General features: G+C 47.5%; 1 protein-coding gene across 2 annotated transcripts in view; it reads left to right on the top strand.

The window, feature by feature from the left end:
- The window catches only part of PLCL2 (phospholipase C like 2), a 174,305-nt gene that overhangs the window by 131,470 nt on the left and 14,875 nt on the right, over window positions 1–27,960 (top strand). Inside the window, exons 4-5 of one of the 2 annotated variants that reach the window (XR_004323273.1) lie at window positions 7,853–7,928; window positions 15,914–16,153. Coding sequence is in view for 1 of the 2 variants with exons in the window: in XM_032488909.1 (XP_032344800.1) it covers window positions 7,853–7,928 (76 nt within the window). In the remaining variant the exon portion in view is untranslated. The remainder of the gene's footprint in view (window positions 1–7,852; window positions 7,929–15,913; window positions 16,154–27,960) is intronic. The other variant, XM_032488909.1, reaches the window with a different exon arrangement.

The following is a 27,960-nucleotide window of genomic DNA, read 5'->3' as shown; positions in this document are numbered from 1 at the left end:
CCAGTCTCCTTGCTCGGCTCCCTCCCCTGGCTGCTCCCCCTCTGTCTCTTACGCGAGTTCTCTCTGCTTGTTAATTTGTGATTCTGGAACATCTATCACCGTGAGGTCTTAATCTCATTTATCTTTAACGTTCTTCCCTCGGAGATGTAGGCATCCTTTCATCTCAACGGCTACCTCAGCGCAGGAAATTCCCAGCGTCCCAGGGCCAGAGCCAGGCTTTCCCACAGTTCCCAGGTGGTGCTCAGGTCGGTGGAACATGACATCCTGATGCGCCACTAACATGTGACACTCTGGGAACCTCCAAGTCTCACCACTGCCGGGGGCGGCACTGTCTTCTCTTTCTCATCTGCCCCCTTTACCTTCTTTGTCCTTGGCTTTTCTTTTTTTTTTTTTTTTTCCCAGGAGGGGGTAGGTAATCAGGTTTGTTTGTTTATTTATTAATGGAGGTACTGGGAGTTGAACCCATGACCTTATGGAGGCTAAGCACGTGCTCTACCACTGAGCTATATATACCCCTATCCCCAATATTTTATTTAATTTAACTTTTTAATGGAGGGACTGGGGATGGAAGCCAGGACCTCGTGAATGCTAAGCACACGCTGTGCCGCTGACCTATACCCCCACCTCCTGCCCTGTCCTTGGCTTTTCCTTCTGTGCGCACAGTGTGTGGTCACCGAGCCAGGCTCTATCCTTCCCTACACACCCTTTCCAGCCCACCTCTCTTTCCCAGCCCCCCTGCATCCTGCCTGCTTCCTGCCCCACCCCATCAAACCCGCACCCCCAGCCCCTCCTTCACCCTTTTTCAGAATCCTGAAATTTCACTTTGATCCCAGCACATCCCCACTTAAAATCATAACCCCGTATTCTAGCCAGCCTGGCCATTTCCTAACCACATTCCCTGCTTTCCTCTAGTTCGTGGAGATGCTAGCGCCTGGGGAGATTTCCCGTGGATGTGGATTTACATCCTGCCCCTCCCAGCACGCCTGCAGGGGTCCCTCCGTGCCAGAGCCCAGATACATTCCTCTCAGCCTGTGTGTTAACAGTCTGCTAGTGCTTTTCATCCGGCAGAGTTCTTTCTGTGATTTTTCTAGTATATGGGATTTTTTTTCCTGTAACTTTCTACAGTTTGCATAGTGAAAAATGTGGAGATAGAAGTGACGTTTCATGAGGAAACTAGGACAAGCTACTCTGGAAACAGTTTGTTATTTAGAAAGTGTTTTCACTGAAAATAGACTTACCCTATAATCCGACAATCCCACTCCTGGGCATATATCCAGAGAAAAGTAATTCAAAAAGATACATGCTCCCTAGTATTCACAGCAGCACTGTATACAACAGCCAAGACATGGAAGTAACTCAGATGTCCAACAATAGATGGTTGGATAAAGTAGCTGTGGTATACACACACACACACACACACACACACACACACACACACACACACACACACAATGGAATACTACTCAGCCATAAAAAAGAGTAAAATAATGCCATTTGTAGCAACATGGATGGACCTGAAGATTGTCATTCTAAGTGATGTAAGTTGGAGAAAGACAAATACCGTATGATATCACTTATATGTGGAATCTAAAAAAAAAAATGACACAAAGGAACTTATTTACAAAACAGAAAGACTCACAGACATAGAAAACAAACTTATGGTTACAGGGGTGGGGGAAGGGGGGTGGAGGGATAAATTGGGAGTCTGAGATTTATTATATATAAAATAGATACACAACAGGGTCCTACTGTATAGCACAGAGAACTATATACAATACTTTGTAATAACCTATCATGAAAAAGAATATGAAAAGGAATATATATATGGGTAAATGAATCACGATCCTGTACACCAGAAATTGTAAATCGACTATACTTCAATTTAAAAAGAAAATAAGGTATTTTCCCAGTGACCTTGCTGGAAGGGATGGTGACCACAGCTATTATGACCTGGTGCACCTCGGCCCCTGGAGAGTACCCTCTCCCTGCCCGGTCCCCACAGCAGAATGTGGGAGATGCAGGGACTAGCTACAATTGTAGTGTGCAGCTGGGCAGAGACCCCCACAACCCTGTGACTTCTGCACTCCAGTTCAAACATGTGATTTAATATAAAAATTATTTTAAAATATCTAAATATTTTAAAAATAAAAAATACTTAATAAAAAATTATTTTAAAGTATTTTTTAACATTTTTTATTGAGTTATAGTCATTTTACAATGCTGTGTCAAATTCCAGTGTAGAGCACAATTTTTCAGTTACACGTGAACATACATATATTCATTGTCACGTATTTTTCGCTGTGAGCTACCACAAAATCTTGTATACATTTCCCTGTGCTATACAGTATAATCTTGTTTATCTATTAAAAAGTATTAAAATATTAAAAAGCTGCCTTGTGATTTTCAACAGTAACTTCATAAATGGTTTCTCTTCCATTAGTTCAGCTCTGTGACGTTTTGCTGCACTTCGGAAGCTTTAGCAAAAGGAAGTGTTGCCTCTGAATTTCAGTTTAGAAGTCCCGAATCCCAGTGTTCTGCATTTGATTCGAAAATTCTTCACCCACAGTGATACTTACTGTAAAATGTTAAAAAGAAGAGTTGTTAACGCAGAGAGGATGTTACTTTCCAGAGCACAGAGAAAAGCACCAAAGCTTACAAAGTCCTGGGGAATTTCACCTTTATATTCTGTCCATTCTCAGCGTTAGGGAGCGTAAGGCTGTGTAGCACAATGGTGACACTGAGCTTTAGAGGCCGCCGAATTCTCTGTGGAATTGGGACAGGAAATACGGCTTTGCGTTAAACTGGTTTGTCTTCTGAAGACAGGACCCGTGATTTCCATGTGCTGTTTTGTTATCAACCCCTAGGGTCCTGAGAGGCACGTCCTGCTGTGGTCTGGTCCTCCCAGCATCTTCCCTGAGTCACACCTGCCACCTGGGCATCCACTGACCTTGGAGCTCCAGGGTGTTCATGGCGGGATGGGGTGGGGGGCATGTATCATTTTTATGAGTCCACTGGCAAGTTTGAGAATGCTGCCCAACTATTTGAGTTTGGGAAGATGTTTACTTGTTAGGTGTCCCACAGTCACCGAATCTGTAAAAGGAGAAACCTTTTTTGCTGTCTAGGCACTCTCTTTTATGACAACCTTAGCACTTCTCAGACTTCGTAACTTCATTAGAAGCAGCCACAGCCCAAGCCCCAGCCGCATCCGGGTGTGAAGATGGGGTTGGGAGAAGGAGGAACGCAGGGGGAGGCCTTTTCTGCCTGAAGCTGAGGGACAAAGCATGATGAAGGGGAAGAAACCTGGAACTCGGAAGATGCTATTACAGTTATCATTAAGCGTCCGTCACCCAGGGACTTAACATTATTAGCAAATTACTTTTGTGATGATCAAAATCTGTGTCCCTGGGGTGACAGGGAATTTGGGGTACTGTCCAAAACCAGACCTGAGATCCTCCCGTAAAACCACAGACTTGCTTATTCTGAAAACAGAATCTTCCCACTTGATGTGCAGGTTTCAAAACAGAAAATAAAGACGTGGTCTACAGAAATCTAGTAAAATAAAATACATTAACGTCGTGGTAGTTCTCCTAACCACGTCTATAAACAGGGAAGTTGGCCTTGTACTAACAGGGGGCGTGACTTTCAAAACAGAGCGTTCTTAGGAAAGGCACTTCTGGTTTCTCTCCAGCTTAGTAACATGTGAATATTAATTTCTTCTTTTCACCTGCTTGAGTCCTGTATTAAAACCTTGTATTAAAATTGATCAAATTTATGAAATGGGCTTCTGGGCTATGTTAAATCTCTAAGTTTTCCTAATGCATGAGTTGCAGAAATTTAGGAGGTACTGGTAACTGGACACTGAAGTCCATTAACAAATACATCGAAGCATCTTCTACTTCGTAAACAATGTGAGGTCTCACGTGGTGAGTTACTACCACCGGCAGCACGATATCTGATTGCAGTGCTGAGATGCACACCTGTGCCTTTAAAGGGACATGAGTTTAATGCATTTGCATTAATGCAGATAATGCTTACAAAACCGGCCACTCTACTGGACCTTGCGTTATATTGACATTTTAATTAAGAAAGTAAGATAACTTAAAGTCCTTTTTCCTTTTGACTCATCTCCTGATGTCTCTCCCCACGTGTCTGCTTTGGCTAGTCTCGGATGCTTTTTCTAGTGGTTTCACATTAAATATTAAATGGCTTCTGGTTTTGAGTAAATGAATTGTTAAGTGGAGCCAAGTGAATGGTCTGTTGTTGTCATTTTAGAAAAATGTTTTCCCAGAGTGCTTTATAGAAATATTATTTACAGACACCCTTCTGGGCCCATGTCAGTAGTGGACAGGATGCCACGTGCTGTGTGTGGTTCGTGGCAGGAGCCGGGAAAGTCTCCTCTGCTCCCGCCCACGCTTCTGGTAGGAATGTGCTGTCCTCGCCTCCTCCACGCCGTTGCTGCCTCTCGTGTGTCAAGACCCATTGTGGTGTCGTGGAAACAGCGGTGACTGTGAGTCAGACGGATACCAGCTCCACTGTTCATTATTACAGCCCTTTGCCCGTAACTCCTGGCGACCTTGAGAAAGCCGCTCCACTCTCAGGTCCTCAGTGTTCACATCTGTGAAACCAGCACCACAAACACGCAGCCCGCACAGACCTGGTGAGCATTAAGGGAAACAGAGAACGCCAAGCACGTACCTGGTGCCGAGGAGGCGCTGAATTACTTTCGTTTTGACTCATTCACCCAACACTTGTGCTATTTATAGTCGCATCTCGTTATAAAGCAGCCGACCCAGCCAGAGATTCCACCCACCCCCAGATCCGATGCAGCCCCGTGTTGTCCCTGCTGTGTCCCCAGGGGGGCTGTCATCACTGTTGGCTGGCTGAGAACAAGACGGCCGGCGGGCAGGGAGGCCGGGGGCAGCCCTGCCCTCTCGACCTGCTGCACCTTTAACCAGAGCACTCACAGCATCTCATGGTCCAGAGAGGTCCCAGAAGAACACCTGGACGAGAACTCAGGCAAATACCCCAAGAGCTGAGGGTTGATGAACTCACGCTATGAACACGAGCTGTCAGTGGGTTACCATAGAGTAACTTCGTTATAAATATGTACCCTGCAACTGTAAAAAGATAGAAACTGGCAGTTCCTCCTCGCAAAGGCAGTGGTGAAAACATTCACTGACAGAGTGCATCATTTCCACGAGGTCTGGATGTGTTTTCTCCCCGCCTTGCTGAAGTGTTGCTGATGGGTCTGCCGCGTGCCCGCCTCCTCCTAGGCTGGTGCTTCTGGAGTCCCCTCCAGCGCGCTCCGTGGATGCTGCTGCTGTTCACTCCCAGGGGTGTTTATTTTAGGCAGGGGGCGCCTCCCCCGCATTACGGGGAGAAGACCTGTGTACTGAGGTCCCAGCCGCAGGCGGAGCGTGAACCCTCCCACCGCCCTGCCCCAGCTTTGTCCCCTCCAGGAGCGTGTATGTGGGCAGTGGTGGCACTGCTAATTCCACTGTGATTACTGTTTGCTGGTGGACCCGGGTCTTTCTGTCCTTCACGTGTTCTCAGCCCCAAGCTCAGGGTCCCACACTCAGAGCCTCATACAGGATGGTCCCCAGAATAAAGGACTGGTCCCCCAGGTAGGACCGAGCACAGGGGGCAGGTGGGCGTCCCCTCCTGACCCTGGAGATGGACGTGCATTTCTTAAGCCTGGCGTGTCTGACAGTTCCTCGGTGCAGCGCTGTTTAGCCTTTGGCGATACCTTGAGCTGGAAGATGATTCTAAGAAAACAGTGCGATCGGTTGTTCCTCTGAGATTCGTCATGCCAGGCTTTTCAAGTAAAAGTAATATCAGTAACGGGTGTGTGAAATGGTGCCAGCAAGCGTATGAAGGCATCCTCATTCAGCTAATTCTGGGCTTCCAGAAGGTGCTCAGCCAGGCCCCCAGGTCGGGGGGAGTCCACCGTGACATCTCCGGCAAGTTCCAGCCACCTGCACCCTCTCCTCTAAGCCCCCAGCACTAGGAGGGAAAGGTCTTGTATGAAACTCAGTTTGCAAGTGGGAGATTGTGGCTCCATGACGTTTAATATCTCATCTTAGAGGACGGAGTTAAGGAAGCCGTGTAAATCGGCTCTCATTCCGCCCCTGTACCACCTGCAGCGTGAGTCCGTCTGGACACTGTCCCTCGCAGGTTGTCTGCGTGAGCCGGTGCTCAGTGTCGTCCTCTCATACCCCTTCTGCTGTTGCTCCTGTCCTGCCTGGTGGCTTCGTGACCAGGTTCATCTCCTTGCTCTTTCTTTCCCCGTTTGAATGATAGAGGCACGGTTGAGCAGTTCCGTGATACTGAGCTGTGACAGGCACCATCCTTGCTGGAAGAAGTCCTTGTTTCTTCCTGTCTCCTATTTGGCTTGACATCAAAGCTGGAAAAGGTTACTGATGACAGCATGAACCTTTTCAGTATGCAGATCGCATGATGGGACAAATGACTTTATATCGGCGTTACTGAGTTGTTAACTATTCATTTTTATCGCTGCCTGTTCAGTATGTCAAGCTGTGAAGTAGAATATTTTAATTTTATAGGGATGACTCAGTTTGAAGAATGAATATGCAGAATCCCGGGGTGTGAGCCCTGACACTGGGCTGTGGACTTCTTGAAGACAGGGCTATAGTCCTGTGGGTCACTGTGTCCCCCATTCCTATCAGGGGCTGCCTGTAGGGTCTTCTGTGAATAATGAATAAAGGCAGAAGTGAACACTGGCTCTGGGCTTCAAACCTCACAGTGTTTACTATAATTTTCTTAGAACAGTGGAAGTGGATAAATGCCGTGTGACTCACTTTAAGGCTCTGGTGTGCTTAGGAGGCGTGTGGATTGTACTTTAGTTTAAATAAGAATAACTAATAAAATATGGTGTTCTTTGAGTTATATAAATAACCCACCCTAACTATATTTAATTTCTATAGAATCATTACTATGGCAGTTAACACTATAAAGCAAAAGAAGGCAGAATTTAAAGGGATGGAGAATGAAGGATCGGTATTTGTTATTGAAAACAGGATGGTCATGGAAGATAGATGAGTAATAATACAGTGTTAAGGGTTTGAACATTTAAATACAAAAAGCTACAGTCTGCACTTATGGCCGGCGTCCTGGTTGTACCTATTTGAGCCACGAGACTGAGTCTGTTTGTCCTATTTTCCTTGTCATTTCAGAGCCAAAAGATTTCTTCAGACAGATCTTTTCCCAGCATTTTAGTGAGTAAAATAATTGGTCAGCCGTGCCCTGATCCTTTTCCTTATTCAAGGTTTGGCCCTTAAAACAAGCACATTGCAACTTGGAACAAGAACTCAAAACTGACTATTTTAAAATCACTGACAGGAACATTAAAAACCCTAGTCTGAGTGAGATCATTTGTGATGCGTCAAATAAACGCAGTTCTCTGATCCTCATGGGAGGTTTTAGACTAATGTTCGGGCGAAGGCATCGTGGCTGCAGCGAGTGAGGCGTGTAGGTGCTTAACACTCGGTGAAGTGGGAGGTTCTGTTAAGACGATGGCTAGATCCGAGGTGTGCACGTACTTATGGGCAGCTTGTCCCATGGAAACGAACTCCGCTCAGTAGCGGCCGGGTTCCGATCTGGTGTTGTACAAGCCCCACTACACCTGGTACTCACTCCTCACAGCCCCATTTAAGCCGTTGTGTGGGGAGGCGTGACTTCACCGTTGGCGTTTGAACTTGAGTAGTGGGGTGTCAGGCGAGGGGCCGGGTTGCCTCATCCGTCCGCCGTGTTCAGGGAGGAGCCTCGGGCACGAGCACAGACCCCCGGGTCCTGCTGTCGGGCGTGACCTCGTGTCTGGATGTTTCCTTTGCAGATGATCCAGTCCCTCAAGGCATTGATCGAAAATGCGGACGCTGTGTATGAGAAGATCGTACACTGTCAGAAGGCGGGTAAGTGACAGCTCGTTGCTTTTCTTTACTTAGCAGCGTCATATCATGTCCCCCTGAACTGTTTCATCTTTTTGGTTCTCTGTCAAGAACATCAGCTATGACATGTCTCAGGCCTGGATCGCAGGACCACCCCCCCCCCCAGTTGGAGGGGATGCTTTAAAATATATTGACGTGGTCTGGGCCGTGGCTTAAGAATTCATAGCTGTTAAGAGTTCCCAGCGTTTCTAACGTGCAGCCTCGACTGAAACCCTCCGCCTGGACTTCTTCCTCCGTGTGACCTGTGACGACTTTCTAGCACCTGGTAGGAGAGGTGGGGCCTGGGTGGAGAAAAAAACTGCATATTCTTAGAAAGGAGAGTGACCACCGGTTACAGCCTCCTTCGATTTTGAATGCACTGGCATTTTCAAATGCTGATGAGTTCATTCATTTAACATCCAAATGTTACACAAGATTATAAAATTCTCCTTCCGCGAACAACCGTTTAATTAATTTTAGTTGTGATAAAAAAAGAAGTCAAGTGTTCTACAGTGTAATACAAGTAGGCGAGATGGAGTTCTTTCAGTTTTCAGATTTTGTTTGAGTGTCAGTTTGGAAGATCCTAGTGTGGAGAATATTTGTAATTCATAAATGAGAATACCTGTCCTTAAATTTCTAAGTTTTGGTTGCTGTTCTTTAAAATTGAAACTATAACTGTTACCTCACCTTAAAAAAAGAGTCATCTCTTATCTCAGAAATGAACTCGTTTAAAATAGATGAAAAGCAAAGATACATGGGCCAGTTTTCTCCTTTGGTGTGTATTGCAGAATATACACATTAGTGACTAATCCATAGATAAAAACCCTCATCTTGTTTTCTCATCTTGTTAGCAAAACATTGTTAGCAAAGTATTCTTTCTACTTCCAGTCCTTTCTGGACTTACAACCATGACTGAAGCAAGTTACTCCAAGTACCATTTCTATCACGTCACTGCCCTGCACAAGATTACTGAATAGCTTAGCAAGTCTATCAGCCTCTAACTTCCCGTGCAAGGGTCTCGGCCAACGGGCTCACCCATTTTGCCAATATTATATAAAAAAAATTACTTAAGGAATCTGTTCATTTATTTAATATAAATGTTTTGAACTTCTACTCTGCAGAAGGTGCTTGTGAGAGCTGTTATAAACCAAAATTTTGCAAACTAAGCAAGACTGGTTTTTGCCTTCTGGAACGTTCAAATCAAACAGGGCACATGAAAGTGACCACGCACAGTCAGATGCATTGAGTACCTACTGTGTGCTACTCAGGAGCCTGAAGTCGGTTTGCGAGGTGATGGGGAGCCCCTGGTTTTTTTTGTGGAAGGGGGAGAAGCAGGGCTCTAAGGTGAGGACGACAGTAGCTGTGTGCAGAGGACAGTCGTGGGAGCAGCGAGAAAGCCGTGGACATGCGGGTGCTCGCCCAGCCTGGTCCCGGGCTGCCCTCCCCATCCCTGTGTGCTTCTGCATGGATTTTCATAGGCTGTGCCTCTGGTAGGACCTCCCCTTCCCTCCTCTCTGCCAGTCTGTCCTCTTCTTTAAGTGTTAGATTCTATTCAACGCATGTGTTGATTGCTATGAGAATTGTGGACTATCAGAATTTGAAACCACATTTCTTGGAAAACCAGAACTGTGTATTAATTTAACATAACTTGAGTTATGATCAGTTCTTTCCAGCTTCGTTGGTTTAGGAAATTTGATCATGCCTAGCCTCACACGCTTTTGTGTTGCTTTCCTGCTTGATTTCAGGAAGGGGTAGATTTGCTTGTATTGAAAAGGCTGAAGAGTCTTGTCTGTTCAGGATTTTGCTGGGAGAGGTGGGGGACCACCCCTGAGAAATGGTCCGCGTTGCTCTGGGTTTAAAGACCTTCAGAAGCACGCACCTATTCTCTCTCGGTTTCGCAATGACTGCCGCCTGCCCACACTGCCCTTCGGTGGCAGGTGCTTATTTTAGATCCCCCTTGATCTCTGCTTCGTGTGTTTACAGTTATCGTAAGGCGCAGAGTTCTTAGTCATACGAAGAGTTGCTAATTTGTATTGGGCTCAAAAACATGCGCATGAGATTTGACTTTGATAAGTAAGTGTTGTTCTGCTCACAGGATCTTTCATCTTGTCACCACAAAAGAAAGCCTAGAAGAGAGGATTATTTTAGAAGTCTTGCAAACTTTCAAACACAAATTTCTCCTCTGAGTACATAAACCTTCACTTAAATAATTGAGTGAAAACCGGGAGTCACACCCCCACGTCCAGGCACAGGTTGAAAAGCGCCCCCAGTTTGGACAGGTTTGGACTCCCAGCTACGTAACTGATTTTTTTTTTTTTTTTTTTGAGCCAGAAGTGTGTCTGCTGATGCTCCCCACTTATTGGGGAGAGAGGGAGTGAGGGCGGGGATAGTGGGGGACACTGCAAAGTAAGGACCCGTGAGGTAGGCCAGGAGCCTGCAGGCCCAGCAGGCAGCGACCCACAGGGACCGGGACCCAGAGGGGCCTGGAGAGGGCAGGGCAGTGGAACAAGCAGACCGTGGGCAGTGGCGGCGGCCTGCATGGCCCAGTCTTTCAGGAAAAGAATAAGGCGGCTCAGAAGGTTGGAGGATTAAAGGGAAATCCTAAAGGAAAAAACCATGGTTCTAGGATTATGAAAGAGCCAGTAAAAGGAAGGCGTTAAAAGATGAGACCCAAATAGAGGAAGGGAAGGGAGGAGGGCGGGCATCTCAAGTGCGGTCGGGAAACACCGGACCTTAGAGAGGGGGCAGGACCCCAATTCTGAGATAATACAGGTGGCCGGGCATTTAGAGGGATTCTGGGGGGGAAAATCTTTTCCTTTGAGAAGGTGGATGAGGGGGAAGGTCAGCTCTAGGGGCGGGGGTGCGGGCATGGAGGAGGAGCCAGAGCAAGAGGGTGGTGGTACCTGAGACAGGGACGGTAAATGTGTCACTCGTGCAGGAGGGATGTGGGGAGTGAGGAGCACAGAGAAGTGACAGGTGGCAGGGCCGTGCAGGAGCGGTCCGGGTTAACTCACGAGCACGTGTCCCCCTGGACCTCACAAGTGCTGCTCTTCCAGGAAACAGCCCAGTGGGTGATGCGTAAGGAACACACGTAGGGGGCAGGACCGGAGTCTCCCGGGGGAGAAGCACCGTAAAAGTTCACAGTTTCCTTTAAGCTAGTTTATAGAAGCTGATAAAAGATTTGCCAGATTCTTGCAGGGGAAACGTCTTGTCCACTTTCTGACATCTCTCTCTCTCTTCTCTTTCAATGGCCGAAAAATGACAGCCTATGTTTGAATGTTGATTTCCTTAAAAAGTCCCCAAACCGGTCTGTTTCATAAAACCAGACCGACCGCTTTGCTTCAGTGACTGGATGTTTTTATTGGGTGGATTTAAGTGGAAAATCATTTGTTTTCTAGAAAGGAAAACAAGAAATCAATGACCTAGTTCCTGTCCAAGAATTAACACATGCATTTAATCTCCACTCCCTCCTGAGCCTCATTAAAATGACAGTAGGGGTGGGTTTTTTTTAAACTTAGAAAAACAAAGAAAATGGGGACAACAACATTTTGAAAACCGAGAGACAGCTGATGGAGGGAGAATCAACTTAGCTGACTTGAGCAAGCTGGGCCTGAAGCTGGCAGAGGGCAGGGCTGGGGGAGGGGTGACAGGCAGGTAGGTGGAGACCACCGCCCCCAGCTCAGGGCTTGGTGGCACCAGGTGCCTCAGGGAGTAGGGGTAATGGTGGGCATATAAAAGAGGAGAACTGACCAAAAGCTGGATTCAGAAGCAGTTAGACCCCAGGTGGCCAAGACACTCCCCATGTCCTGACAGTGGGGAGGTTAAAGTGAGCAAAATTCTCCTCCTTTATATGGGGGATGCTTGAAACAAAAATCTAACTAAACAATAGATGTGTGTTACTTAGAAATACAGACACAAATGCTAAAAAAGGAAGCAAAAAACTCAGCTAAAAGGGTTGAGTAACTGCTTCTGGAGAAGGGGGATCGGTGACAACTGATGGGCTCTTTATGTGCATGCATACTTCTAGTAAAAATTCAGTCAGCACTAAATTTAAATTTAAGTTAATTTACTAAATGTAAGAAAAAAGAAGGAAGGGATGGAGGGACAGGGATGGGAGCTGCGGCAGGAGTCCGCGACTGCGGGTGAGCCTGGAGGAGATGTGGCCACACCCACCAGGCTCGGGGACACTTGGTGAGTCAGGTGGTTACTGCCCAGGACGCCGCCACCCCCACCCCTTGCTTTCTGGGTGGGCCCCGCCCAGAGGTGGTGAGGGACGGGGGCTCGGGGGCTGGCCCCTCTCCCAGCAGGAGAACATGTTCCCTGCTCTTTGGGAATGTCTCTTAGGAGAAGGGGACACCAAGCTCTAAGTGAAAGAAAACCCAGCCCCCTCCCCAGCCGCTGCTGGAATAGAAGCTCTGTGGGGTCCTCGCACAGCAGGGCTGCGTGTACTGAGTAAAGTGGGATGGAAGGCAGCTTTCAAAATAACGAAAGCTTTAATCACCCTTCGTTTTAATCCGTTTAATGGAAATTCTTCTATACGGGACGCTCCGCATCCCTGCTTTTCTCGACTTTGGCTTTACCGAGAGTGATTTGAGATTTTGATGACTCGGGTCCTTTTGAGAAGCATCTATGATGGGCTGTGGATAACCTGGCTGTGCCCCCGGGAGCCTGAAGTTTTGGGGGCCCTGTAACCTGCGCTCTGGCGGCTTCCAGCTGTGCCTGTTCAGAGCTATTCCCAGGGTTAATAATCCCGTCTCCTTCCCTTGAGCGTTCACATCCTGCCACTTGTACGGCGTTCCCGCCTGTCTCTGCATGCTGCCCTTTTTGTTGTCTTTCGGATTTGCTGCTTCTCATCCGCCAGGCAGGTGCTTGGCCTCTCCCCTGTGATGGAGCCTGATAGATTTGTCTTAGACGCCCGCCCACCCGCCCGTGTGGGGAGAGCAGGCGGGATGCGGGCAGGCAGCCCGCCGTGACCGTGACTGTGACCGTTACCAGGATTTGATTGCTCAGAGACCATCATTGTTTTGCAAGCCCCTTGGATCTCGGTGTGTTCTCAGGAGCCGAGATTTCCAAATAGGTTAACCCCTGTCACCACCATCATGGGGTCTGCTCACCTTGTTTCTTACCCAGCACAGCACACATAAGATCATCTGGAAGATTCTTCCTGAAAGCACTTCACAGGTGTTCTGTTTAAAAATGTTCACACAAGGAAGCCGGGGCGCCTATAACATGTGTTTTCGTTCATGTCAAGATGCTTCTCAGCTCCAATTTACAGAAGTAAGAGGTTCTTCCCTGGGGTCCCAGAGACCGTGTTCCTGTGCCCTCTGTACCACGTCCCGCTGTGTGGCATTAGGTTGGTCACTTGACTCCTCTCTGCCTCATTTTCCGCCTCCTAAGTGGCATTGAAGTGTGATTCCCAGGTGGTCTCGTGGGCTCTAAGATGCAATGACCTTCAATCAGTTGCCTACCAGCAGTTTTGGAGTCTTTTGATGACAGTCACTCATAGTAGGAGGTCAAACAGTCACCCTAGGCAATCCCTCGCAATCCTTGGCACGTGTGAATTGCAGCCTGTCAGCATGGGGGTCGAGGGGCAAAGTTACCTCCTGGCTTTGAAGGTGAAGAGTGAGACACATGAACCCTCAACTCCTTTGGAGCCCTCACCATCTTTCCTCCTCTTCTTAAAGAATCACCAGATGCTCCCCCAGGCACTGTAATTAACCAACAACGAGCGAAGGCAAGAAGTAGCAGGGGCGGCAGCAGCTGGCCAGCCTGCCCCCTCCCCCTCTCCTCTTCCCCCCAGAGGAGCCGTCATGCATGATGCAGGAGGGCGCAGGGAACAAGCACAAATGTGGCCGCTCGGCCAACTCAGGGGGAAGCTGGTGCACAAGTACCCAGTACCCAGGAGCCCGCCGCCTCACCACACCCCACACTGAGAGGACCCGCCGTCCTGCCCTGCTTTAAGGGCCCCCATAACTGGGTGGTCGGATCTCCCGGGGATGCCTGTTTAAAGTGCAGTCTCTTTACATCACGCCCACAATGTGGAATCTTTGGGGCTGGGGCTGGGAATTTGCATTTGAATGAGCAGGTCAGGTTTTGAGGACCTCTCTTTGGAGGGCGGAGCAGAGCAGGCCCCCTCCTGGGTTCATGCTCACCTCTGAGCCCCGTCCCCTGCCTCTCCAAGGACGGCTGCTCAGAGCAAATGTGCACTTGCCTGCACACTGACTGGCGGCCGCGCCGTCTTCCTTGGGGGCTGTTCCTTCCTCCCCGCATGGCTTTCACTGGGGAGGCTTCCCAGTGCCGGGCGTGGCGTGAAGGGTAGGTAGAGGGGATGTTTTACCTGTCCTGTGAGCAGGTCCCAAAGCTGTGCTTTCTTGTGCCTTGTCTCTTCCTCCCCCTTCCTCTGTAAACCCAGAGGGTCTCTGAAAGCATCACATTTCACTTAAATAGCAACCCTCAGCCTCTCCACAGACTTTCTGCTTGGGGAAGGGTCAGGCGTCCTTCAGCTCTGGCATTCCCATAGAAATCTTTTTTGTTATTAATCTGTTATACTTGTTTATTACAGCCCAGGAGAACCACAGTTCAAGTAAAGTTGACATTAAAGTAAATCATCTTCCTCAGGCAAATCTGTATATAAAACCTGAGAGATATCCTTGGATCTAAAGTTAAGTAAACAGCCTGGATGATCTTAAGGCTTTTCCGCCTTTCAAATTCCACGGTCTACAAATCATAATATGATATAAATAAGGAGCTGTAGTCGGGAAAGTGAACACACGCGTTCTCAGAGTGTGTTAACAATATTTAGAGGTGAGCCTGTTTCTAAGAATAAGGAATGGAAAGCAACTTTCCTGGACCTGTTATTCTTTCCTGAGAGGCCAGTCAGTGCCAAGTCATAAACACATCATTACACATGTTAACGCAGTCGTGCTCGGTGACCGGTCGGTGCACTGAGTACTTATTAGAAATGCACAAAACGATGGACGGTCTCTAAATCATTGAAAGTCATAAAACGCAGCCAAGCCAGGGGTGCAGATAACAGGTGTAAGTGGAGTTTGAGGGACGGAGCAACCAGAGGGTTTCGTTGGCAGGGAAGGGGGTGGGGCTGGAACCGGGGGCTTGAGGGCTGGAACCTGGTGAGCAGGTGCAGGGACGGGCTTCTCCGGTGGCCGCAGGGTCGGAGGCTGCGTCATCAAGTGCACATGAAGTGTCTGCTTCAGGAAGCGGCAGAAATTAGGGTTGGACGTGTAGATTGGATTAAGTGATGGGAGCCTTTTCGTTCAAGGGTAAAGTGTTGGGGGTTGATTTCTTAGACCAGCATTGCCCAAAGCCTGGTCTGAGGAGCACTGGTCATGCCCCTTGAGCAAAGGGTTTCCTCACCACATCTTTGCAACACAACCTGGTCCCGTCTGGAGAGGCTCATACATCACGTGCTAAACGTCCCCCCGCTTAACTCAGCAATTCCCAAACCCAACATATTTGGTTATAGAGCCCTTGTTCCAAGTTCTGTCAGTGTCTTGAACACTTTTTGGAAACTGCTGTGGGCGGTGGGGTCACGAAATAGTTTGGGACAGGCTCGGGGACTCCCTGACTGCCCACCCCTCCCCGCTGCCCTCCGTGCTCCAGGACTACTTGCCAGGCCCTGGAGTATGGGTGCCTGAGCTGTTGGGATAGAGGTGACGGTGAAGGTCTGGCTCAGGTCTGGTGGGCACGAGATCACAGTTGGTGGTGGTCTTGGTCCAGTTGGGCTCCTGGGACAACGTATCACAGACCGGGTGGCTTACAAACAACAGAGACTTACCCCTCACCGCTCTAGAGGCCGAGAAGTCCAAGGGCAGGTGCAGATTTGATGTGGCTGTGAGGTCGTAGCTGCCATCTCCTCGCTGTGTCCTCACATGGCAGGGTGGGGGGCAGGGGGCTCTCTGGGGTCTCTTCTGTGAGAGCACTAACCCCATTCATATGGGCCCTATACTCAGAATCTCAGCCCCCACCAGAGGCCCCACCCCAGCACCGTCACCTCAGGCAGCAGGACTGCAGCGTGTGAACTGTCGTTAGGATTACAACGTGTGACCCAGCAGGTGGCCAAGTGGAAGGAAGTGAAGCTTGGGATGGAGTCGGGTCTACAGATAGAATTGGTGTCGTCCAGATGGATGTGTTGAATGGCTGTGATCTTTAATGAAGAAACGTTTGGGAGGAAATACAGAAAATCCTGTGATGTGAGTATAAGTCTGTAATTCAGAACCCGGTGTTTGACTCAACCTTAAAGCTTCAAATCTTCCCGGCACATCTGAGCCCTGCCCTGCTCTATGTTATCTTTTTTCTATAGCAACCCTTCCCTTCTAGGCTACCAGGTAATTTGCTTATGTTCATTGCTTATTGTGTGTCTTCTTCCAACTGGAATGTAAACTCTCGAGGACCAGGAGCTTTGTTCATCCAAAATGTGTCCCAGCGCCAGGAACAGTGCCTGGCACAGAGCTGGCGCTCCGGAAACAGTTGTTGAATTGAATTGAGTGTAGAGGCGCTTATCAGTCTGACAGAGGCTGGGGGCTTCTCTTCCCTGCTGTGGGGGCTCCAGGGTGAGAGAGAGCAGGAGAAGCACAGGAGGAAATCCTCCCCCACAGGGTCCTTGGTCCCCCGGATAGAGGGCGTGGCTGTGCAGCCCTGACAGCACATCCCAGGACTGACTCATCGCAGGTCCGCATGGAACCAGGGTTCAGAAGTGCAGCGGAGTCAGGGAGGTGGTTGGTCTGGAGCCGGGCAGGTGGGGATGGGAATCCCAGGCCGGGGGAGGAGCGCACGCAGAGCAGCCGGGCCCAGGCCAGCAGCCGCCGTGACACCGGCCGGAACCACAGAGGAGGCTGGGGAGACAGGAGGGAAAACAACACAAACCCAGAGCTTGAACAGAACGTTCAAACAGACAGACAAAACACCCCGACATGCGGGAACAGAATTCTGTGTGGCAAAGGGGATCAGAAGCCAAGTTGCAGCAAAAACCAGCAACCGAGAAAAATGTTAGCAAGTATGTATCAGAAAGGGCTCACATCCCTCCTGCAGGAGGAGCTCCGAACATCATTCAGGACGAGGCCAGCCACCCCCGGTGTTTGTGTGTTTTGCAAAGAATAGGAAGCCCATCCACAGTAAGGGGGATTCAGGAGACTCTCAGATAAAAGGAAGAGACGTTCGGCCTCATCCATGAACCATGCAGACCTGCTCCAGGCGAAGGGGCAGTTCTGAGCACGGAGTCTAATCCCTGGCGTCTCAAAGCTGACAGTCGAGTGGTGGGAGCCAGAAAGTAAGCGAAAAAGCAAGTACATACAACACTAATGGTGTCTGACAGTGCTGAGTGTTCTGGAGACTGTGGGGCAGAGAGTGGGGGACAGGGAGTGCGCGGGGGGGCTGTCCAGCGTGGCCGCGGTGCCAGGGCGGGGGGCGGCGAGGGGGGCGTGCTGGGGGGGGGCGGGGGGGGGCAGGCAGTTCGCGTGGGGCGGGCTGCTGTGTGCTGTGAGGATGCTACCTCTGTCCTGAGAGACGGGAGCACTACTGAGGGTCTGAGCGGAGGAGGCTGTGTCACCCAGCCAGGGACGGGGGTGGTGGCAAAAGCCGATGCCGGGAGACCTTCAGTAGGCTTTTGCAATAATCCAGCCCAGTCGGAGACGGTGGCTTCATCCCCGGCGGATGGCGTGTGGCAAGGCGGAAGGTCAGGCTAACAGGATTTATTCATGGATTGGACTTGGGGTGGGAGGAAAGAAAGAGGGCAGGACGGTAAGATTCTGTATACTGAGAGGAGGAGGACTGCTGGGGAGAGGGCTCAAGAGGGCAGAGCCGAGGTTTGGATTCGGATGTGTTAAGGTTGATGTGCCTAGTTGACTTCCCAGTCAGAAGTTCGAGGAGAGATCTGGGCTGGAGGAATTTGGAAGCCGTGAGCACCAAGCTGGTCTCTCAAGCTGGGAGACCGAGACCATCTGGGAAGTGACTTTGGACAGAGAAGATGGAGCCCTGGTTCCCCCAACGTTTAGATGTTGGGGAGATGGAGGCACAGGAGGTTCAGGGGCAGCCAGCAGGTCGGAGAACACGGGGACCTTCCGGAGGTCCCCTGAATGAGGTGTTTCCAGGAGATGCCTTCTTCATGCATCAGATCCAGATGTTTGTATCGAGGACCCCAAAGTTCTATCCCACACAGGTCGTGACAGGTTGGTGAGAGTACAGGGGAAACTGGTAACTGTCCCATTGTTAGGCCCACACCCAGGGCAGGTCACATGGCAGCAAATTTCAGAACTGCAAGTTATATACTTTGAACCAACACTTCCATTTTTTTTTTCAGTTTATTCTACACATACGAACACATATTTGGGGAAGTACATATGTGCAGAGTTTTCTTTTTAACTCAAAGAACCACCTAAATGTTCAGTAGGAGGGTCCTTGTTAAATACTTTATGATTGATGCATATGATGGAATATTATGTTGCCACTTAAAAAATAAAGAAATATATATGTATGTATATATTCACCTGTGCACACACACACACACAGCCTACATAAGGTAAATAAGCATGTATATACACACACACATAGTTTTAAAAGGCAAGGCAAACAGCGTGTGCTGTTTGCTAATATTTGTTTTAAAAGGCGAGGTGGGAGAATAGAGCCCTGTGTGCAGGAAGGGTACCCAACAGGGAAGAGCGGCTCTGGTCCGCAGGGAGGGAGGCGAGGAGGCTGGGAGACGGGGAGGCGAAGGTCGTTCTCCGTACACCAGTGTGCACTTTCTAAGTCATTGAGCCGTGTTGCTATGTTATATGTTCAAAATTTAAAATAAGCAGAGGTGTAAGTATAAAGGGAGAGGTGCACAGGGTGAGGTCACCAGGGCCACGTGTGTCCGGCGATCCAGACAGTCTGGCAGAGGGGACAGAACTGACTTAGGGGTGGCCGTCCAGACACAAGTGTCCTTGGCGTGAGAGGCTGATCTTGGAGGGTCCTTGGGGTGAAGATGGCCCTTTGATTTCTCAGCGAGATGAAATGCGGAGGGTCTGCTGTTCATTCCTTGTGTGACCCCGCCCCAAGCGAGTCACGTGGCCCTGTGTTTCGAATGGTGGCCTGGTAACTAGATCCCACAAAAGGACTCGGAATGATGCAACCACCTCACCTACGTTTCCTCAGGGGGAGGTGCTGGTGGGGAGGGACATCGCCTTCACGTAGTCCCTTGACGGTGCGTGCCGCTGGGGACCAGCCTCTCTGGGACCCTGTCATCCATCTGGGTTTCATGGATATATTTAAGGGACCTGGTTTATCGATTCCATCTCATGGGAAATAGGACTTAACAGTTAAAAATCCATCTTAAAATAATTCAGCTCTGTTAATGCCAAGATTATTTGGGAAGAAGGCCAAAAAAAAAAAAACAAAAAAAAAAACCCCCACAGAAACAAAGGAGACCACCCACTGGAGCTGTGTGAAAAGTAAGGGGGCATTTCTGTGTCTCCATGGAGACGAGGGTGCCCACGCCCACATGTGGGAGGCCCACCCAAACCTCAGACCCCTGGGGTTCTGGGGGACAGAGCATTATCGCTTACAAAGCCTTACATTTAAACAAGTACTGTATGTAGTTATTTGGAAAAAAAGATCAGATTCCCATATTTTGTTCTCAGCATACTTGGTGGTTGAGCTGTGAGGGATTTTAATAGTTGATAAGTTGGCCTCTTGAACGAGGTCCCAGATAGACTTGTCTATATATATGTACACGGAATTCCATCTTCCAGGAAGTATCTCACAGTCCCTAATTTGGGAAATTTGAAATAAATTAAAATTATAAATATATCTTCCTTTGGACACCCTTTGAAATATTTGCCCCTTTGATTTGGGGTTTTTATCTGCAGCACACACGCAAATATTTCTGCCCTCGATACGTTTGTGACGCAGGAGCTTTATAGGAGAGCACAGCGAGTTCTCAGTTGAAAAACTAGTCTTTACGTTTGTAAGTTGAAGATCAGTGTGTATCTCTGATGAGTATTTTTTAAAATTATATTTGCTTCTAAAAATGGTTAGCCACGTGCTGCGTGGTGTATTTTAGATTCAGATCATTGAGACTGGTGTAGAAAACCCCATCCAGAATGTTGGAAAGGGCACCTGGTTTCTGGTTAGCATGAATTAGTGGCATTTGTTTCAACGAGAGAGGAAAGGCTCCCGTGAACCACCCTCCCCTTCAGAGCGAAGCCTCTTTTCGTATCTTAGTAGTGTATGTATCATAAAGTTTAAAATTTTTGTTTTATTTTTATGGCTCTTCGGTTTGCATCTAAGTTTATCTGTGACGAGCGGCAGCAAGCTTGATGAGAGTGGAGATTTCACTGCCTTCCACTCTGTGCAGCTGTAATCACGTTCTCAGCTAGCGCAATTACATACCAGCTTGGAAAATTTACACTTCTTTATTAAGGTTTCAAAAACAGTAATCATCTATCAGCATTACCTTTCTTTTTTTTTTTTTTTGTCCTGAAGCTTTAAGCCCTTCAATTTTTAAAATATTAAGTTGTACACTGTAAAATGATTATAAGCCAATAAAAAGTGTTATATTGTTAAAAAATGATGCTGAAAATAAAATCCGCTTCGTACATAAAAAAATATATGTATTTAAGTTGTAAACTGTTCGGAAACAATAATTGGGAAATTATGTGAAACCACCTCCCTTTATAAAAAAAAAACCCTGAGCTGTTTGAATTTTTGAGAGATGATATGGAAAGAAGCAGTACATTTCCAAAATATAGTTCTTTACATAAAAATCAAATAATATACTTTTGCTGGGTTATACCGATTTTTACAATTTAACATTATGGCTGTAAGGGTCCACCGTGGACCCCTGGCTGGGCCTTGTTTTTTGTTCTCGTGGCCTATGTCTTCCATTCTCCTTGGAGCAGAACTGAACTAGACCCTCGTGGAAATCAAGTCTGGACAGCATTTGTCCTTTCTCTGCTGTTTGATTACCTGCTGTTTATTTCCTCGGTTCTCAAGTTCATGACCACAAAGGGATTTGAGCAGCTCTCCTTCTCGGATCACATTCCAGAAGAAAAAGAACCCAGAGCTTTCTTCTAGGAACACACACTTGGGGTCACGGAGTCGGACAGCCTAACCATAGGGTGTTTGGCACAGAGCAGCCAAGACTCAAAAGACAGTACTTTTGGCAAAAAGGCAGTCACAGCGGGCCCCGCCAGGACTGGGCGTGAGCCGTGGTCATTCTCGGCTCTCTGGATGTTTCCTCCAAGTTTTAGTCCACGTTCAAGCTCTTCATTGGATTTGTGTAATATGCTCATGCCTGCAGACTTCAATGCTTTTGCCCGCAGTGTATATTTTGGCTGTTAAATGATGTAGCAGATTGAAATCGTGTAACATGTCATGCTTTCCGAAAGCCTGCTTAACCCAGTTGGAATTGGCTTTCAAATGAAGTTTACTAAAACTTAACAAAGCTTTCCATTTCTTTGGCCAGGATGAACTGTTACCTCTTATCTCACTTGGGTGGCAGCATCCGTGTAGAATCAAGGAATCCTGCTTGCTTTCCCTGCCTCATTAAGAGTTGCCTCCAAATGTGACATTTTGCCTTTAAAGAAAACAGGGCGAGGCCGCACTTCACCTGAGGCTCTCCTGATGCCCTTTAGCTGCAGTCAGACTGGTAGGTGGGACGCTGACTAATAGCAAAGTACAGCTCTTTCTTAAACAGCTAACTTCAAGCCAGTGTGAACTACTGCCTGGGTCTAAAATACACACGTTTACGATGAAACTGGGTTGGAGTAGTCTTGGGAAGTTACTGGAAACATACAGGAAATAGAACTTGTTCCTAAAAGAACAAACAGCCCCATTTCTAATTCCCTCATCCTCACTGGGCTGGTTTCTGTTTGGGAACCTGAAAGCTGTATTTCCAGTGGGAATTGCTGTTCCTGAGTCCAGAGCGCGCCTCGCTCTGCTCTCCTGCCCCGGGGGTCTCCCCGGGGGCCCACCAGGCCATGCTCCTTAAGAATAGATGTCTTTCAGCTCAGATCTGTAATTTAGAAACTTCTAAACATTGATTTTTGCAGATAGTCATCACAAGAGACATTTTTAATAAAATACTAAATATTTGCAGAAGGATGGAGGCTTTTCTTACGTATAGGGCATCAGTGAGACGTGCTTGATGGGAAGCCCCCGTTCCAGCCCCTGACACCCCAGAGGAAGGAGCAGGGGCTGCACAGAAAGCTGGCGCGGTCTGTGTGTCCCCCGTGCCGACAGGCCCTGCGTGGAGCAGCCCTCAGTGCTGGCCCCTGACGGACGGGGGCACAGCGGCTGGTCTTTTCCAGCACAGGAGAAGCTGGTTCAGGGTGTCTTCCCACACCTTCTTATCCTTTTAAGACCGTAAAGGCCCCACTTAACAGCCTTCTTAAAAGCCTGCCTGCAAGGGCTGCTGTACCTGTGTCAACGGACAGTCCCCTTCCCAGAGGGCAGGGACTGTCACCCTAAACTATCAGCAGTTGAGGCAGGGGATAAAGGACACAGTGATGACTAGTCAACGAGGGACCTGCACAAACGTCAGATGTTTGCTTTGTGTAAACACAGGGTGGGGACTGCAGGTCAGTGGAGTTCACAGTAGTTGGGAGGAAGGCAGGGGTGGCACTAACCCCGCAAGCTGACCTGAGGGGCCCGTCTTGTCTCTGATGGAGAGGCCGCGGAGCCCTGTCGGCAAGGACAGGCGCTGACTCAGCTCCTTTCTTTAGTCAGGGTTCAGTACTCTTGCGACTCCACTGAGGACCTCAGGCAGGAAATGCTAACTAAGAACGCCCTTTCTTCCCTGTTTCTTCCCTGTTACGTAACCTTGCAACATAATTGCTTCCAGCTTTGTAACAGGTACAGGGGCTTCAGCCCTGCCAGGGCATTTCTTCTCGTTTCCTATCCAGGCACGAAGGTGGAAACAGAAGGGATGTCCTCAGAGTTTTCAGAAATTCAAACTTTTCTGATTGATCATTTTTTAGTTCATTTTTAAATAATTAAAAAATAATCATTAAATTTAATTTAGATAATAATTTAATAATTTAAATTTTAAAATACTTTAAGAAATACTTTGTAAATTACCTGTTTGGGGTAATTTATTCTGTAAAATTTTACATTATTATATATAGTCCTTACATGCCTACTAAATCTCCCTTACACAGTGTGTTTCCTTGTACCAAAGTCCTGATTCGATACTGCACCCACAGTATTTCCTCACTGATTTAAAAGAGCAGGAATTGCACATCCTCATATCATCATTTTAAGCTGCTGATCTGTGTGCTCTCCTAATGCGTCTGAACTCAGCCGCTGTGTTCCAGAGCAAAGTTATAAAGACTTCTTCGTGAACGGGCTGTCCGTGAGCTGCTGATACAAACCCTAGTTCCCTAGCTCACTCCCATCCTTCTAGACGGCTGTAGCTCTTAACAGTATCTAGCACGTTTCAGTAACACAGCAGACAGTCAAATCACCTGTACGCGGGGTGTGAGCAATCAATGTTATTGGCTGACCAATTTGCCTGACTACTTCAAGCATCAAAAAATTACTTTCGTTATCCAAAACGATGAGACCTGTTTGTATCTCTGTATGATGAATATTGACTACTAACTGCAGAAATAGAGAACTATTGTGAGAAACCCACTTTTACCTCTTCATATGTTCCTGATTGTTTCGTGTTGGGAGTCCTTTTAAAAAAAAAATGTGAAACTAGAAAACATTAGGAAAAGCCCTTGTTCAAGGTAAACTAACTTGGAAACAAGTATTTGTATGTGAGCTTCAGTCACTGAAAAAAAAAGTGGGATCTTGACTGTCTTGCCCGTGTCTGTCTGTCTGTCTGTCTGTCTCCCCCCTCCTTCCCTCTTTCTCTTTTCCTTCCTTCCTTCCTTCGATTAGAATGGAGTTGACAGTGTCACAATTCTGAGACTTCGGGAGATGCCCCTGGACTCATGGCCCTCTGACATCTGCTGGAGCCACTCCCGTCTTGAGCATGACTTTCCGTCCCTCAGTCCCATCTCCCTGTCTCCCTAGTCTGGTTTTCCTCAGAGTGATCCTAGCCCTCTTGCGTGGGAAGCTTCTGGGTGCTTGCTAAACCTTCTGACTCAGAGTCCCCTGTGTTGGGGGTGGTGGAGGGAAAGGCAGAAGACCTGCATTTTCAACCCGCACCTCCACTATTCTGTTGTCCACTCTGCTTTGAGATCCACGCTCCAGGCTCCATGTGACTTTTCTGCGAAGCCTGTTCCCGGATCCTCTAAAACTCCCCCGAAGCCACATTACCCATTCCCCAACATCACTCTTACGGTTGAGGCCCTGTGCTCTTAAAATTCGCAGATTGCCGTGACAGCCTCCTAACTGACCTCCCTGCCTCCGTTACTTTTTTTAAAATTTATTTTTATTGAAATATAGTTGATGTACAGTGTCGTGTTAGTTTCAGATGTTTTGACTGATTGCAGCCAGGGATTCACCCCAGCTCCTGGTCCACCCCAAGCTCATCCTCCCACGGGTCAACGCCCCTCCTCACCCCCACCATGGGGACTCCAAACCTCTTCACTGTCCTCTGGCTCCGAACCCCACCACCTCACACTAATGAAAGAGCGAGGAATTTAAAGACAAAAGCAACTTAGCTTCTTTGTCGGGGGCAGGGGAAGGTGGCAGCTTAGTCTGAAAGTTTCTCCTCACCTGATTTTCACCAGTGACTTTAAAATTTCTCTGCTCTTTGGGCAGAATGGTTTGACCTACAGGAGGAAAAGAGATGCTGCTTTTACATTTCTTAGTAAGATAAGGACTTTTTCCCTGGGCTCATGTGTCTTTGCTGAAAGGCGTTTGGGAACTAGAGAGAAAGTTAGCTAGCCTGTAGCCCAGACAGGTTCTCTGTAGTCACTGCAGATGCGAAGCCTCTCTGTGACACGTTAGAGCAGATTTCCTGGTAGTTAGTTCAGTACCAAGGGAACAGTGCCATTCGCATCTTAGATATATCATCACACTTGCTCATTACACGTGGACTGAGCCAGGGCCGTGGCACAACCTCGTTCTCCCCCCGCTGCGCTCCCTTAGGACTGGGTCAGTGCCCATCCGACAGCTCCTGCAACGGGTACCTCACAGCGTGACTGCTGGATCCACACAACCATCTCAAGAGCTCGTGTTAGGGGCCGAGACTCTTATATAGAAAAGATGCATGAAGGGGAGGGTGTAGCTCAGTGGTTAAGAGCACATGCTTAGCATGCCTGAGGTCCTGGGTTCCATCCCCAGCGCCTCCATAAAATTAACTAAATAAATAAACCCAATTACCCACCCCTGCAAAAAAACAAACAAAAAAAAACCTCTACAAACAAAATAAATAAACTATTAAAAAAAATAATGCATGATAGTTGGAAAACCCTGGGCCATTGAGCTCAGACAAACCGATAGTCCAGCCCTTTTCCTTCTCATTTCCCTGGGAAATCCTCTAGCCTCTCCCCAGGTTGTCAAGTCCCTGGCGAGTTCCCGTTTGTCTCCCCTGAATGTGTTCCCCAAAGTGTTTGGCCTGGGCTTTGTGCTCATGGGGGAGCAGTGAGAGGTACAAGCTTGACAACAGGTCAAGGTGAGAATCCTTTTATTTGCTGAAAAAATAAAATCAACAAACTGCATATCAGTGGGTTGGCAGAACATTTGCAAAGATGAGTCTAGAAGTTAATAATATAAAAATCTTTGTAAAGAAACAGATGTGTTACGTAGCAAACCAAGCAATGATGTAACGAGGGGTCTAACAGTCTTGTTCACTTTTTAAAATCTGGGGTTTTATGTTTTTAATGTAACTTTCATTTTCAACTTATCACCTTTTTGTGCCCTTTTTTTTTTTTTAAGGTAGTCAGTTTACAATGTGTCAATTTCTGGTGCACAGCATAATGTTTCAGTAATACATATCCATACATATGTTCCTTTTTATATTCTTTTTCATTATAGGTTACTACAAGATAATGAATATAGCTCCCTGTGCTGTACAGTAGGACCTTTTTTTTAAAATCTATTTTATATACAGTAGTTAGTATCTACAAATCTCAAATTCCCAATTTATCCCTTCCCACCCCATTTCCCCTGTGGTAACCGTAAGTTTGTTTTCTATGTCTGTGAGTATGTTTCTGTTTTGTAAGTAAGTTCATTTGTGTCTTTTTTTTTTTAGATTCCACATATAAGTGATATTATGTTATTTTTCTTTCTCTTTCGGGCTTACTTCACTTAATATAACATTCTCCAGGTCCATCCCTATTGCTGCAAATGGCATTATTTCATTCATTTTTTGTGGCTGAGTAGTATTCTATTGTATAAATACACCACATCTTCTTTATCCAGCCATCTGTCAATGGACATTTAGGCTGTTTCCATGTCTCAGCTACTGTAAATAGTGCTGCTGTGAACATTGGGGTGCATGTGTCTTTTCAAATTAGAGTTTTCTCCAGGATATATGCCCAGGAGTGGGATTGCTGGATCATAGGGTAAGTCTATTTTTAGTTTTTTAAGGAATCTCTATACTGTTTTCCATAGTGGCTGCACCAAACTACATTCCCACCAACAGTGCAGGAGAGTTTGTGCCCATTTTTAAAGAACTTCATTAATAACACATTTTTCACTTCCCTGTGGACTTTTATTGAATTACAGATACTTTAAGAGGGGGAAGAGAAGGGGGTTTGCCCCTTTTTAGCAGACATGTAAAACATGAGCTCTTTAGACAGCCATACCTGTTTCTTTCAATGTTTCCCCGTTTCATCCTCATCAATAGCATTTTTTATTATCTTGACTGTGTTTCGTCCTTGGGTTCTCAGTCCTTTTCGGGGCAGCTTATTTTGTTGCTGCCTCTGGCCCCGTGTCCTTCTGAACTTTCTAAAAGCTGCTTTCTTAAAATCTGGGGTTGCTGCTTCTCCAAGCTCAGCATCCCCGCCCTCCTTCCGCAGTCCCATGCTTTGTTACCTGAAATTCTTTCTTGTCGGCTGGAGTGAAGCACGACGTGGCTGGCCTGGTCCTTGCCTCGCTGCCTTTGTGGTGATCGGATGCTCAGCAGGGCAGGATGAACCATCTGCCTCCAGAGCAGCGGGGCTTCCACGCAGACATTTGGGCAGTTGAAAAATCCCCCAGTTTTGTGATATTCCACCTCCGTGCCAGTTTTGAAATCTGCAACAAGAAAGCATCTTAAATAGCCCGCCTCTGGTCAGGCAGTTGTCCTGTGTAGTCCCGTGTGAGTGTCGCTTCTGTTTCCCTTCCCAGATGCTTTTCCTGTGCACCTTGGTCACCATACAGGTGTGGACCTCGTTACAGAGAGTCACCCCTCCTCCGCCTCTCCTGTGTCTCTCCTCTTTCCCCTGTTCCAGTCCTGAATTCCATCTGCCAAAACTCTTATAAGACTAGTGCTTCTTGACTATCAGAAATAGAAACGTTATGAATATTAATAACTCATGTCCTGAAATCCAGATCATGCTGAAAAGCCAGCCCATCAGGCTTCACCTGGTCATGTTCTAGGAAGTGGGTCTGAATCAGCAAGGTACACGCCAGGGAGTCTCTCAGACCTGACCAGGGGACAAAGTGTGTGTGTGTGTGTGTACTGTGTGTGTGTGCACACATATGTGTGTCTGTGTGTTTTACTCTAACAGAAATCCTGGGTTTTAGAACATCATCACTACCAACTCATGGTTATTATTTTTCTTTTTTCTTTTTTTGGTGTATTAAGCCAAGCACATCTAGTAAAAATCTGAACTAGATGTGGGGGTGTGGCCCCCTGGGAGAGCCAGGTCACCAGCAGCATCGGGGAGGGTGTTTAGTGAACCAAGCTGGGGTGTTGGCAAAAGAGCTTTTGGAAGAGGAGGGTGGTCAATGTGGTGGTTCCCTAGACAACATAATGAATTTTACTGGGTTGTTTTTTTTTTTGAAACCAGTGAGGTTCTTAAGCCTTATTAGCATGACAGGAATTAGGACCATAGTTTCTTTCAGGAGGGAAAAAAAATTGGAAGACACACTAAACCAGCAGGTTACTGTATTTATCGTGTGTGTGGCAGTCCCTGCTCTC

This window comes from Camelus ferus, chromosome 1, assembly GCF_009834535.1.
Source record: "Camelus ferus isolate YT-003-E chromosome 1, BCGSAC_Cfer_1.0, whole genome shotgun sequence".
Classification (NCBI taxonomy): Eukaryota; Metazoa; Chordata; class Mammalia; order Artiodactyla; family Camelidae; genus Camelus; species Camelus ferus.
The sequence above is the reverse complement of the archived record's forward strand: the minus strand, read 5'-3'. Positions and strand labels throughout refer to the sequence as shown.